General features: G+C 39.5%; 1 protein-coding gene across 1 annotated transcript; it reads right to left on the bottom strand.

The window, feature by feature from the left end:
• Positions 1-504: 504 nt before the first annotated feature.
• LOC121574278 (fibroblast growth factor 4B-like) lies at positions 505-6347 on the bottom strand. The gene is made up of 3 exons (XM_041886896.2): positions 5774-6347; positions 3147-3250; positions 505-2457 (listed from the first exon to the last, which is right to left on the bottom strand). The coding sequence occupies exons 1-3, from the start codon at positions 6066-6068 to the stop codon at positions 2281-2283; spliced, it is 576 nt and encodes a 191-aa protein (XP_041742830.1). The 5' UTR covers positions 6069-6347; the 3' UTR covers positions 505-2280.
• Positions 6348-14882: the final 8535 nt, after the last annotated feature.

Genomic DNA, 14882 nt, shown 5'->3' on the forward strand with positions numbered 1-14882 from the left:
AAATCAGTACTGTACATTGTAAACTACCATGGTATGTGGAATGTTGATCCTGAGATGGAACCCTCTCAGAGGAGAATGAACACCATCGTACAATCTAGAACTATTCTAATAGTCCCAGTCGGTATTAGATAGAACGTTGCGGCCCTGCCCGCTTGTGGGGAAAACAACTGGTGGTTACATAGGTTACCTATTGGCTCAGAGTAAAAACTTTACCTTTTTAAAACGCAATTTTTTGTTGTCTGCTTGTCTTAGTCAATTCCAAAACTACATTTAAGAAAAGTAAAACATGCCTAAAGATTAATTTTCAACATTGCCAGCTTCCTAGCATTCTCAATATTGAGAAAAACATAATATTGTAGGTCTTCCCTTATGCCCCTTTTCATGACAGTGCTAGCAGCCGAGTGAGTGAGTGAGTGAGTGCTAGCTAGCGAACGTTAGCCAAGACCAACAACAAACAAACAGACTGTACACTACAAGTAATGAGTGGAGTTACAAATGGACTATACTATACAAGTTAAATGTCTTACCTGTGATTAAATGTTTTCCACACACATAGCTACGTGTAGCCTACTTGGACACCGGCTCCCCACATTTCCCGCTCTCCCACGCCAAATAGCCTGAAGCCACAGCACAGGGCTCTTCTTGCAGGCTCTATTTCCCTACGTGGGAGCATTGCGAACCATAGGTCAGGATTTTTGACCTGGTTACATTGAACAACACAGCAGCTTTTTGGCATGTTTTGTTATTTCTGTATGACAAAAAAAACGATGACGAAGTTGCTTCTTTTACAATGGGGGTCAATAGGAAAGAATGTTGGTTTTCCCCAATTTGTGGACGTGGTCGAGGGGAATTCCTTATTATTACGTAAATACCGACTAGGACTATAGAGGGAGAGAGACACCCTCTGGCATGGACCATCTCCTGGTCAATCCCCTTAGTCTGTGAATGAATGTTCCCAAAGGAGGAATAACAGACTTTGAAGCAGCTTCGCTATGCTCTGCCAGTTACCAGGGGTTATATTTACAAAATATATAAAGAAAAATATAGGGTTACTGGTTGAGCATATATTGCAGTCTAACAGCTGTCTGTAAATATTTCCACCATGATCATCCTTTCTAAAAGTAAATCACAGGGTAAAGATAGCTCAAACGTGACAAGGCGCAACTAGGACGAAATGGCTGCCTGCACTTCTGCCTATGGCATGGTGCTCCGAAGAGATTGGGGCTAATCTCAAACTGGTTCAATAGAATGACTTCAGGACAAACTCTAGAAAGGTTTTTGGGGGGTTTGTTGATTAAGTGAGGTAGATAATAGATAACAAGGAAAGTGGGGCAATGGGAAGAAATGGGAGCCAATACATGTCTCCCCAAAAAAATAATTTATAGCTTTTCGGTGTACACACTTGGGGAAAACATAATCATTACATTATCTTGGCTTCTTTTTTTGCACTCAGGGAGGAGCTCTGATCCTTTTGAGATCCAAATATCCTCCATACTGCTGAGGACTTTGATTTTTTACTTCCCATCATAAAAGCTGTACGTTATAGAGCCATGGCTATGGTTTCTGACTTGGTGTCAGCACACTGACCTTGCCTTTAAACTCTCAAATTCTCTGCTTATACAATGTCAAGAAGATGCCTCTCTCTATCCAGAGTCTTATAGATCTGACAAAGATTGACTGCAGAAAAGTTCAAAGTTCAACCCCCTGGCAGAGCTAAAAACAGATTTGAGAGGGTAGGACTTCAACGCGGCTCTTTCTGTAACCAGTAGTAAGCTGATACTGTTTCAATTAGACTCCAATGCCATACAAAGAGTCCTGCCATTGGACAATTGCTTCTGCTTCTAAAACCAATAATTTGATATAATTTCACTTGTTTGAACTTCCGTCTAAGACTTAAAAGTTATTTCCATAGAAGAAAAATAAGTAATATAAAAGTATCCTTTGCTCTGTCACTGTATAATATTTTGTCTATAAACAGTGTAAAGAAAACCATAATTCAACAAAGGAATCTCACTTACCCAAACACTTATTAGCAGCAGACTTCTGATAAGTTAAAAAACATAAATAAATGTGTTGATCTCTGAAATTCCCCCTGAAGTCAGGACCTGTTTCCCCCAAATACAAAATAGTTTTACATAATAAATAAACTGATATACAAACTTATACATAACATTTAAGCAGGATGATACACTTAGTCTTGCATAAAACTCCAGTTGAAAGTGCATCGTTTTGAGTCCCCCTCACCCCACCTTATTGAGGTTAAGTCTATTTCTGAGTGACTCAGATTCTTGGCAAGAAATGCGTCACCGTCATGGCTGGTGACACTCGGTTTCCTCTTTTTGTTTTACCGGTCTTGCTTAGTCCAATGTACATCCTCGGGTATGCCACCGATTCGTAAGCATTGTAATTATTTGCCAGGAGAGTTTCTTTGAATGTGCACTCGTTGTTGTAATGAACCTAAAACAGAGAAGATTAGAAAGATGTTTAATTATAGGCTATATGTTTAGTATGAGCAGTATAATGGCAAAGACATGACCTAGACGTGACCTACTTTGTAGAAATTGAAACTTGACAAAATAGTGTATAATGTTTCTAACAGTTATATTCCATATATCCTTAATGAATGCCATAGGGGTTGGCTAGTCCATTTGACTGCTTGGTTTTGTCTTTAATGTTGATGCTTTTGTGTGGTAGGGATAACCAGGGCAGGTGATAAAACCGATTATGTTAGAGCCACAATCCAACTATTTAACTATCCCATCAAGAACATTAATGAATGTGCTGTGTTGTGGGGTCTATAGACAGTGTGTGTGGGTGGTATTTTGGGCCAGTTCATCTTTACTCTGGGAAGGACAGTAGGTGCATGTGGTGGCTGGCAATGCTAAGAATGGAATGCGCAGTCTGAATGATCTACTGCGCTACCGTTCCTGGGTTTATCCGGCCCACAATGAAAACACGGCCAGGCACTGGAAGCATGCCATAACCCAGCCCAACAATGTGACACGGAAAGGAGCTGTCGGGGGTGCTGTGGTGTATGTAGCAGAGGGAGTGGTTGCTACAGCTCAAGTGGTGACATGTCATCGAGTAGGCTACTGATAAGAACATCTACCGGCGGAAATCAACCGTAGATCATCTCATACACTCACAGATCCGTACAGCTTCCCTTTGCTGTTCATAGCCACGAATAGACCGCTTTGGACGCCAAAGATTGTCACAACTCCTCTCTCTACTGGAGATATCTCAAGGAGACCTGGAAAGAGGAAAACAAATAGTATTGTATGTGGTTCACATGCAACTATCTTCATATCACGTCATCAGTTGATTTCACTCATGTCTGGAGACAGAAACAAACTTTCAAATTGCGCGAGCATGCATCCTCCAAGAAAGAGGCTTGTAGTCGCTGTCAATTTAGAAGCTTTTGTTAAGCCCTAAAGTGCAAGGGAAATAAAACACCAAATATCAGTTGGTATAGTGTAATATATAATTAAATATTCACTATTAGCAATTGTGAATATGAAATATGAAATGGAATTCAACAATAAAGTACTGTATTGCTGTTTTGCTATGTATTTACTGCAGCATACTGTAAATGATTGGGCATTGTGGAGAAATATTGTGGCAGGAGAAAGAATCGCTGGCTCATTAACATATCTTAAGGCATGCCTTGTAGTGGCTATATTGGTTGCATCCGATCGTGAGAGTCCTGTACCAATTTAAGTGATATGTGGTAGTAATTCCCTAACAATTAAATGTATATAGGGAACAGATCAGAGTGGTAGCGGGTCTTAAACCTTTTAATGGTTGAATATTTACCCATGTCCATTTGATCTGTTTTGCCCTGTAATCACGGACAGTTTGGAAGCCTTTGTTTAGGCCTCTAGAAGTGCAAGTGATAGAAAACAACAAGTATTCATTAGTATGCTGTAATATGCAAATGCATACAGCCAACTTGCTTGCTCTAATCCCTTGTAATTACAGTAAAATACTGTAGAAATAATTTTCTTACAGTTTAAGAGTCACATGTAACATATTGCACTGTGTTTCATTGCTCTGGCATCAAGTTACCATGAATATCTCAGTATTGTATTGACACTATCCAGAGATAGTCAGAAAATTAAAGATATCTTGTTGTAATTACAATTATTTTGAATACCAATGTATCCTCAACTACAACAACATTTCCAGTAACGGTTACAGAAACGTTTTACTTGCTATTACTTTTTACTTGCTATCAACCTTGGTTGAATACACTGACTGTAAGTTGTTAATGACAAGAGCACCGCTAAATGAACAAAATGTCAATGTAAAAATGAACACTGGGTAACATGTCGCTGCATGGGTAATTCCAGTAATATCCTGTAAAGTATATTACAGTAACATTTTTGGTACCGTAAAATGGATTACCGTAAAATGGATAACAGTAGCTGTACTGTAAAATAAATATTACTGCCAGTAAGTTAGTGTACATTTTACAGGAAATGTTTGACAGTGCATTAACAAACATTGACACATTTGTTACAGATAAGGTCAATCAAGCAGCCTATGGACCTCTGATGCTGTTCTTGTGCCTTTTTATTAAAAGTGTCCTAACTGAAGCATCATATGTCACCTAATGTCCAATTTAAGTCCTCACTTGTACTTTACATCCTGGACTTTTGAGTCCAGAATGATGTCTGGCTCCCTTTTTTAAAGGTGTTTTTATGGCGACTAGAGCTGTTCAAACAGTATCTATGTAATGGATCTCCCTTGAATTTTATGTCATGTCTCAAAATAGGCCAAGGGAACACAAAACAACCTTTAAGTTCACAGGCAGACCTTGTCGATATTGGCGATAGGGGCGTATTTGTCACATTATATCGTTGAGAAGATACAGGGTCATGTTTGCAATGACAACTGTTAGACAAGTAAATGTTTGTTATTCTTTGTGTCTGCAAATGTAATCGAATATGACTTTGTCTCGATGGGACATTAATTTGACACGTAAGGCCAAGGGGTTAATTTACCGTAACAGATCGCCGTCCTAACTTTAGGACGTATTGGATATTGGCTTGGTTCCTAGAAATCTCTTATTTCAGACACTGGTTTCAGAGTGGAAAGCACCCACACATCATTTTTAGCCTCCAGATGTGCCAACGCATACCTACCTTATTCTCTCCTTTGACACAAGACACTTAGACCTATTTATTTAATAGGCATTGGTTTTTAGCTAGCTAGCATAGCACTGCATGTTACCGATGCCACACAGACAACGTATTTCATCAGCAGTGAAATAAGAAGCACATTCTAAAACTGCAATCAAGTCATATCTATTCCACTTTCAAATTAAACACATTGGTGAGGCATTTCAAACCGTGCCAAGATAACCCTGCCCCGACACTGACACTATCACATAATATGCCAGATATTCATATCGTGATAATATGTTGATGAAGACACGATCTAGCAGTCTCTTCAAATAAGTATAGGCTAATTGGAATACACAAGTGGCACATAAAAACATGTTTTTATACATCTAATTAAAAAACATTTGCGTAAGTCACTTAAGTTCTTTATAATTGATTGCATGAAATATGTTATGAAATATGAAATATTTGATTTCATTTTATGAAAGGCCTATTCTAATACCAATGGCTCGCACGGGAACGGGCTATAAGTGCATGGAATGACCAGGCAGGCCAGAGTTCAGGTTGGGAATGACAGCACAAGAGGTACATGCAACTAATGTGAGAAGACAATCTAATGCGTAAAAGTGCAATAATCATTTTGAACTTACTGTAACGGTTTTCATTGTGCACTCCTGTTATTCTCCCATCGGGTGAAACTTGAATATGAAACCCAATTCCTACATTGCAATAAAGGCGTCGTAGCCGTTTAATACCCATAAGATAGTCGCTGTCCCGGTTTATCTCTCGTTTCTCCCCAGGGATCCGAGCCAAGGACCGCGAGTACAGTGTCTCCCAGCGTCGTTCCACTGTGCCATTCAGCCTGCCAGGGAAGGGGGCACAACGCACCAAACTAGACATCAGTCCCAAGACCAATATTGGTAAGAGGGCCGATTGAAAGGCCATCCTTACCAACACTGCAGTAGCCTACAGTGTTTGTTGAGGGAGTTTAAGGGACAACAAATATCACCACTGTGTCGGCCTTTAAGTTGGACTCCGAATAAGAAAAAACGAACGAATGAAAAAAAGCAACGAAAGACTCTCATTCCAAGACAAAGATGATGAGTTCCCTTTGGTGCGACATCTATTCTTGCTTGGTATGACTGTTCTCTCCGAGGTAACGTGTATAGATTCGAGTCGAACTTGTCCAAGTATAAGTTGAGAAGTGTTGGCCGTCTAGGCAAGCGCCGCTCAGCCATGCCGCTTTTCCCTCTCCGACGATATTTATATCTGCTGCGAAATTACATCACGCACTACCTACTGCATCACGGGACAGTATTCTAAGCCACTCTAAACAGACGGATCCCTCATAATGTACATGCTGTGCCAAGGGTGGGGAGGGAGGGGGGCGTTTAACAAATGTAAAAACTAGACTTGCCCAGATAACAAAACAACATTTGCCAGTGTTCACTCATATTGAAACGAGCAAGACCGCGGGAAGTTGTCTATACAAATAATGCCCTTATCTAATAGTGAAAATTAGAATAAAGACTTTGTAATAGGGTTTCTTTGTGTAAAGCTTCCTTCATTATCGGACTGAAATACAATTATTTATGTATGGGAGGATGTAAAATAGGAAATAGCCAAGTTTACAGACTGCGGTGTCAGACAGGAGACAGTTCTATAAATGAACAATAACAGGAAAAAACAAAAGTTGAATTCAACGAATCGAAAACACTAATTTAAGACTGGCAGAGAGAAAAAAATTACCCCGGTTCTTAAAGAGAACAATGGTGAGACTAAATAGAATATGAAAAGCATGATAAGTAGCTCCGACTGAAATCTGCACAGTGAAGATAGTGGCACAGAAAAGCCATTCACAACTTATTCAGTGTTCATTGCCTGCCTTGTGGAGGATATCGCGACAATGTGAGTCATTGGGCTATTGCTGGCTCTAGCTCTGTCATAGTTCTGAATTTATAATAACATCAATAAAGTAGTAGACTATAACATCACTGATAATGATAAACAATTATTACTCAATTTACGAATTCATTTGCAGTGCCAATGCTTCATTAGGAGAAAGATCATTTTGAGAATGTGGACAATGCAGAATTTTTGGTAGGGTTTAATGTGGCCCATAAGCTTAGTTAATATTTTTTTGGGAAAAAGGTTTGTGTTACATAGCCAATATCAGGGTGTCCCAAAGCAATGAAAGTGTGTCCAAATAATGCCCAAATTCCATCATTGACAGTCTGCATGAACTGTCTACTATAAGCCACCAATTTGCTTCTACAAGACTTAAGTTACTTACATCTCTACACGTTGGTGAAATGGATTGGGGGAAACAACATTTTCACTAGGCTAGTCAAAACTTTTAGGTAAAATATGTTTAATCTTGAATGCGCACTTGTGCCATATAGCGTTGTGAACAGTAAGTACCCTCCTTCATCTCTAATAAAACAGTTGTTTTGCCTTTTCGTGTATCTCTAATAACACAGAGATCTCTATGCACACAATGCTTAGAGAAAGAAACACCCCTTGGAAATCATTGATGGGTTTACAGGCGCTCTTGGGGACCCTGAACCCCCCAGTCACAAGCTGATGATTCTCATGAAAACGTTTTCTCATGTTCACGTTTGGGTAATCCTCAATGTATAGGCTAATAACATTCCGTCCCTCTATGCTGCAAATTGGAACTTTGAATGCAGTCAGATCTTGGAGCCGTACCTCGAGTTGCTCAACCTTTAGCTTGGCGACCCCTCTCTCCTGGGTTCGCTAGTTCACTAAACGCTGCCTGCTGATGACACAGAAGACGCGTCTTTTTCAGTCGGTTCATCTGATATTTTTCTGTGTCTCACAAGTGGGCTGTTTGTTCTCTGCCTTATGGATAATCAAAAAGATCGGGAGTGACGTTTGTTGTTGCGTTTGCAGCGATTACTGAGGGACACTGTGGATTATCATTCATTACCATTCATTACCATTGTACACATCCAGTACAACTTTGGACTATTTGTACACGTTTGAGCATCGACTCTGGAGGTTTTCCCCCATGTCAACTGAGCTTCAGGCCTATACTTTCCCCTGGTTTCGTTTTGGATCAATTCCTTATAACTGATGGGAAATAAACTATTGTGTAAATGAAACAGACGTACATCAAAAAGCTTTTCTGGACAAAAATCTAACACAAACAAATATTTTAATAATGTATTTAATAACTTGCAGACTTTTCAAGCAAATATAATGGACTTACACGGTTTCTAACTGTCCTTTGAAGATGCACGTATTTGCCCATACTTCAACAAGTGACGTTTTTCCTTTCATGTAGTCCTGTGGTGCCGCTCTCCATGGTACTGTAATTTGTCTCCGCATTTTTAAGTAGGCTACACATCGCGCTGCATAGGGATTCGCTATGAAAGGGTAATGTTTTGTTTGACTTTTTAACTGTGTTCATGTTAGTTGTTCGGTTGCTCAATATCTTTTCCCTGACATATTTGACTGAATACATTTTCGACGTTGCTGTCTTGATAGCTTGAGGTTACTCCACATCTAAGCCTGTAACTTTTGAGCATGTCTTTAAACTTGTTAAATAAGGACAACATTCATGTGTAAAGAGGATGTTTGCATCAGACCTTGAATCTGGCAGCACTTTCATCAATTGGCAGGTGGTTGTAGTTTGTTTTGGTCCAAATCTATTGTTCCCTTGGTTCAATCTCTCCTGGTCAGCAAGGCAATCGACAAGTGTCTGTGATGTCCTCTGCTTTCGCCCTTTACCTGACGAGATCGAGGGACACCGTAAACTTAAATTGCCCTCAAGTCTGCACGTGAAAACCCACCCCTTGTCCCCTTACAAAAGACAGCTGGCAGAGACCTATAGTGTATTATGCAAGGGACTGTTCACAGTTCCATTTACTCAACTTTAAACCTTTTGTTTTTGTTGTAATCGGCATTTAGAAATAGAAATGTGCAAGCTTGAAAGGACATTGACCAAACTGCATGCAACTGTGATCTATACACTGGAGTTGTAGGCTATGCGTTGATAAGATGTGATAGTCACACTTCAGTGTTTTGAGTTGAGGTGTTGCTGTTACCCATAACTGCATATTAGTCATAAAACAAACAGATACAAACCGTACAAGCTATACACTCGATAACCCAACTTGAAATCTATTTTGTTAAAAGGAACATGATGACAACATTTTAGCATGCTCTAGGTCTAGGATTATGCATTTTGCATAGTGCACCACATTACCTAACATACTCGACTATGTATTTTATGAGTAAAATCATTAAAAGCTGTATTTGATTTGTTTAATATTTCCTCAGTGCTGAAACTTTGAGCATTTTCCCAATTGTTAATTTGAATACCGGGTGGTATTCAAATTAACAATTGGGAAAATGCTCACTTGATGATTTTCAAGTTTGATTTGGCCTGTGTCAATCTTTTTGCCTATAAAGGGAGAAATCATCCTGGTTTGATTTTCTTTAATGCCTGCTACTGGCAGTTGCGTCAGCCAGGCTAACTGGCAGTTGCTGGACAAATCAGCCATTTCAGTGACTATAATTTCTTTATAGTTTTAGTTCTGGTGAAAGAAAATGAAATTGAAAGTGAATGTCACTAATTGTGTCAAATGTATTTACGAAAAAAAATAGTATAACATAATTTTGGTATTGACTCAGGGGTGGATGTTTTCCAGGTAGGCTACATCACTTTTATTTTAAAGTTAATAGATCAATAGGGCTTTGAAGTAGGCCTATCACTCTTGTGGGATAGAAGTCGTGATTTTAACACTTTTGCTCATTATTTTATGGCATCTTATAAATACTTGCTGATGTGCACCAAATATTATTTGAGACAAAAAGTCTCACACAATTTGGAAATGGTGTCTATATTTATTTTTATATAAGCACAATTTAGTTCACATCAATATGTCACTTCTCAGTCAAGTTATTTGACCATTATGGGAAGATGCTCAACAAATAAAATATTTGAAAACCAAAACAGTGAAGTGTCTCTTTGGCTGAGAATTCATGGTAAGCAGTGCAGACGGCCTGCAGAGGGCAGAGACAAAAGCCTCCCAGGTTCTGTGAAGGCGGAATTCCTGGCCACACCAATTAGGTAGGCATAAGGGCCTGTCTCCTCTTGGAGAGACACTGAATACCTGCGCTTTTAATTTTTTTAGGACACATTTCACTGATTGTTAAGATTGCATGTTCAAACTACAATAGCAGCAACAATAATAGTAGCGTATTCAAATTCTTCGATTTCTTCATCTTTGCATCATCACTCCTTCTTTTGATCATTATTCTGATGATCGCTTGGTTATTATATTGAATTTGCTCAAATTATGACTTGCTGTTCATAAGCTCATTATTTATTGATATAGGTCACATTTCCTGTCATATATGCGTATATAAGCATTTGACGTTTCAAAGAAAAAGTATTTGCACTCCATATACACTACCAGTCAAAAGTTTGGACACACCTACATTGTAGAATAATAGTGAAGACATCAAAACTATGAAATAACACATATGGAATCATGTAGTAACCAAAAAAGTGTTAAACAAATCAAAATATATTTTATATTTGAGATTCTTCAAATAGCCACCCTTTGCCTGGATGACAGCTTTGCACACGCTTGGCATTCTCTCAACCAGCTTCACCTGGAATGCTTTTCCAACAGTCTTGAAGGAGTTCCCACATATGCTGAGCGCTTGTTGGCTGCTTTTCCTTCACTCTGCGGTCCGACTCATCCCCAACCATGCTTTACGGTGGGAAATACACATGCGGAGATCATCCGTTCACCCACACCGCGTCTCACAAAGCCATGGCGGTTGGAACCAAACATCTCCAATTTGGACTCCACACCAAAGGACACATTTCCACCAGCCTAATGTCCATTGCTTGTGATTCTTGGCCCAAGCAAGTCTCTTCTTATTATTGGTGTCCTTTAATAGTGGTTTCTTTGCAGCAATTTGACCATGAAGGCCTGATTCACACAGTCTCCTCTGAACAGTTGATGTTGAGATGTGTCTGTTACTTGAACTCTGTGAAGCATTTATTTGGGCTGCAATTTCTGAGGCTGGTAACTCTAATGAACTTATCCTCTGCAGAAGAGGTAGCTATGGGTCTTCCATTCCTGTGGGGGTCCTTATGAGAGCAAGTTTCATCATAGCGCTTGATGGTTTTTGCGACTGCACTTGAAGAAACTTTCAAAGTTCTTGAAATGTTCCTTATTGACTGACCTTCATGTCTTAAAGTAATGATGGACTGTTGTTTTCTCTTTGCTTATTTGAGCTGTTTTTGCCATAATATGGACTTGGTCTTTTACCAAATAGGGCTATCTTCTGTATATCCCCCCCCCCTCCCCCCCTACCTTGTCACAACACAACTGATTGGCTCAAACGCATTAAGAAGGAAATAAATTCAGCAAAAGGGTGGCTATTTGAAGAATCTCAAATGTAAAATATATTTTAATTTGTTTAACACCTTTTTGGTTACTACATGATTCCATATGTGTTATTTCATAGTTTTGATGTCTTCACTATTATTCTACAAGGCCTTGAAATACATCCACAGGTACACCTCCAATTGACTCAAATGATGTCAATTAGCCTATCAGAAGCTTCTAAAGCCATGACATTTTTTTCCTGAATTTTCCAAGTTGTTTAAAGGCACAGTCAACTTAGTGTATGTAAACTTCTGACCCACTGGAATTGTGATACAGTGAATTATAAGTGAAATAATCTGTCTGTAAACAATTGTTGGAAAAATTACTTGTGTCATGCACAAAGTAGATGTCCTAACCGACTTGCCAAAACTATAGTTTGTTAAGAAGAAATTTGTGGAGTGGTTGAAAAACGAGTTTTAATGACATCCGACTTCAACTGTATATATATACAGAACCAGTCAAAAGTTTGAACACACCTACTCATTCCAGGGTTTTTCTTTATTTGTACTATTTTCTACATTGTAGAATGATAGTGAAGACATCAAAACTATGAAACAACACATATGGAATCATGTAGTAACCAAAAAAGTGTTAAATAAATGAAAATATATTTTATATTTGAGAGTCTTCAAAGTAGCCACCCTTTGCCTTGATGACAGCTTTGCACACTCTTGGCATCCTCTCAACCAGCTTCATGAGATAGTCACCTGGAATGCATTTCAATTAACAGGTGTGCCTTCTTAAAAGTTAATTAGTGGAATTTATTTCCTTCTTAATGCGTTTGAGCCAATCAGTTGTGTTGTGACAAGGTGTGGGGGGGTATACAGAAGATAGCCCTATTTGGTAAAATACAGTCCATATTAAATAAAGTCCATATTATGGCAAGAACAGCTCAAATAAGCAAAGAGAAACAACAGTCCATTATTACTTTAAGACATGAAGGTCAGTCAGAACGGGACATTTCAAGAACTTTGAACATTTCTTCAAGTGCAGTCGCAAAAACCATCAAGCACTATGATGAAACTGGCTCTCATGAGGACCGCCACAGGAATGGAAGACCCAGAGTTACCTCTGCTGCAGAGGATATGTTCATTAGAGTTACCAGCCTCAGAAATTGCAGCCCAAATAAATGCTTCACAGAGTTCAAGTAACAGACACATCTCAACATCAAGTGTTCAGAGGAGACTGTGTGAATCAGGCCTTCATGGTCGAATTGCTGCAAAGAAACCACTACTAAAGGACACCAATAATAAGAAGAGACTTGCTTGGGCCAAGAAAAACAAGCAATGGACATTAGATCGGTGGAAATGTGTCCTTTGGTCTGGAGTCCAAATTTGAGATTTTTGGTTCTAACCACCATGGCTTTGTGAGACGCGGTGTGGGTGAACGGATTATCTCTGCATGTATATTTCCCACCGTAAAGCTTGGAGAAGAGGTGTTATGGTGTGGGGGTGCTTTGCTGGTGTCTGTGATTTATTTAGAATTCAAGGCACACTTAACCAGCATGGCTACCACAGCATTCTGCAGTGATACGCCATCCCATCTGGTTTGGGCTTAGTGGGACTATCATTTTTTCAACAGGACAATGATCCAACACACCTCCAGGCTGTGTAAGGGCTATTTTACCAAGAAGGAGCGTGATGGAGTGTTGCATCAGATGACCTGGCCTCCACAATCCCCTGACCTCAACCCAATTGAGATGGTTTGGGATGAGTCGGACCGCAGAGTGAAGGAAAAGCGGCCAACAAGTGCTCAGCATATGTGGGAACTCCTTCAAGACTGTTGGAAAAGCATTCCAGGTGAAGCTGGTTGAGAGAATGTCAAGAGTGTGAAAGCTGTCATCAAGGCAAAGGGTGGCTATTTGAAGAATCTCACATATAAAATATATTTTGATTTGTTTAACACTTTTTTGGTTACTACATGATTCCATATGTGTTATTTCATAGTTTTGATGTCTTCACTATTATTCTACAATGTAAAACATAGTAAAAAATAAAGAAAAACCCTTCAATGAGTAGGTGTGTCCAAACTTTTGACTGGTACTGTATTTGCTGAAAAATCCAAGTTGGTGCCACATTGATGTGCATGCCTCATTATTACAATCTTTGTTTGGCGGAAAAGTGTAAAACGTTTATTGTTAATGTTTCACGTTATAAACGTTTGGCCTAATAATGAATAGCAAAATGAGGCTATGTTGTAATTTTCTGTAAAGCGTTTGTCTTATTAGGAAACCACTAGCCTAACGTCCTACCCCTAGGGTGCAGTATCTACAAGTTAACACAAGAGATGCTTTCCATAGATGGGAAAAGGGAGTCTGTGCTTCCTTACCTGTGATAGCCTATGGCTTATCCCGCCGTCTGCCGTAGTTGTGGAATATAATGCCTTCAATCGCTGGATGTCATTACAGGTTTTACCGCGTCGACTGTGGGAGGGAAAGTTTGCTAGTGCGCTAATGAGCATCTCCCCTTGACATGGCGACAGCCAGACACATCATTGTGTTGTGCGGGTCAACATAAGTCGCCCGGTCGAGACGCAAACTAACTACTGAGCTTTTGTTTACTTGCTTAATGCCACTGAACTAATAAGAGCGCCATGTGCCTGAATAGATGTTCTGCGGGAGCACGAAGGGGAACAGGAGAAAAACATGATCTGTGTGGGAATATGCAGAAGGGGCCAAGCTGCATGGTAGCCTCCATTTCTACAATTTAAATCAGTTTTAACTCCTGATTTCTGTATGCTTCCTATTAAGTTGAATGAACATGTCCCATAAAGCCGATATCAACATTTAATTGGGGGTTATCAACCGTTAATTTTTCATTTTTGTACTTTGTTTGTTGGCCGGGTGTAATTGTGGGTCTAAAATATAGGCCTAGTGAATAACCCAGTTGCAGTTATGATGGCAGACTAGGCTACAACCTTTACACTCAAACTAAATGGATCCTGGCACTTTATTTTCCTCTTCAAAAATGCCAGGGGGTCCCACATTGATGATGGGTGAATTTATTGATTGTGTTGGTTAATTACACTGAACAAAAATCTAAACGCAACATTTAAAGTGATGGTCCCATGTTTCATGAGCTGAAATAAAAGATCCCAGAAATGTTCTATATGCACAAAAAGCTTATTTCTCTCCAATTTTGCGCACATCCCTGTTAGTGAGCATTTCTCCTTTGCCAAGAAAATCCATCCACCTGACAGGTGTGGCACATCAAGAAGCTGATTAAACAGCATGATTTCACGGGTGCACCTTGTGCTGGGGACAATAAAAGGCCACTCTAAAATGTGCAGTTTTGTCTTACAACACAATGCCACAGATGTCTCAAGT

Source organism: Coregonus clupeaformis, unplaced genomic scaffold (genome assembly GCF_020615455.1).
Source record: "Coregonus clupeaformis isolate EN_2021a unplaced genomic scaffold, ASM2061545v1 scaf0266, whole genome shotgun sequence".
Taxonomy (NCBI): domain Eukaryota; kingdom Metazoa; phylum Chordata; class Actinopteri; order Salmoniformes; family Salmonidae; genus Coregonus; species Coregonus clupeaformis.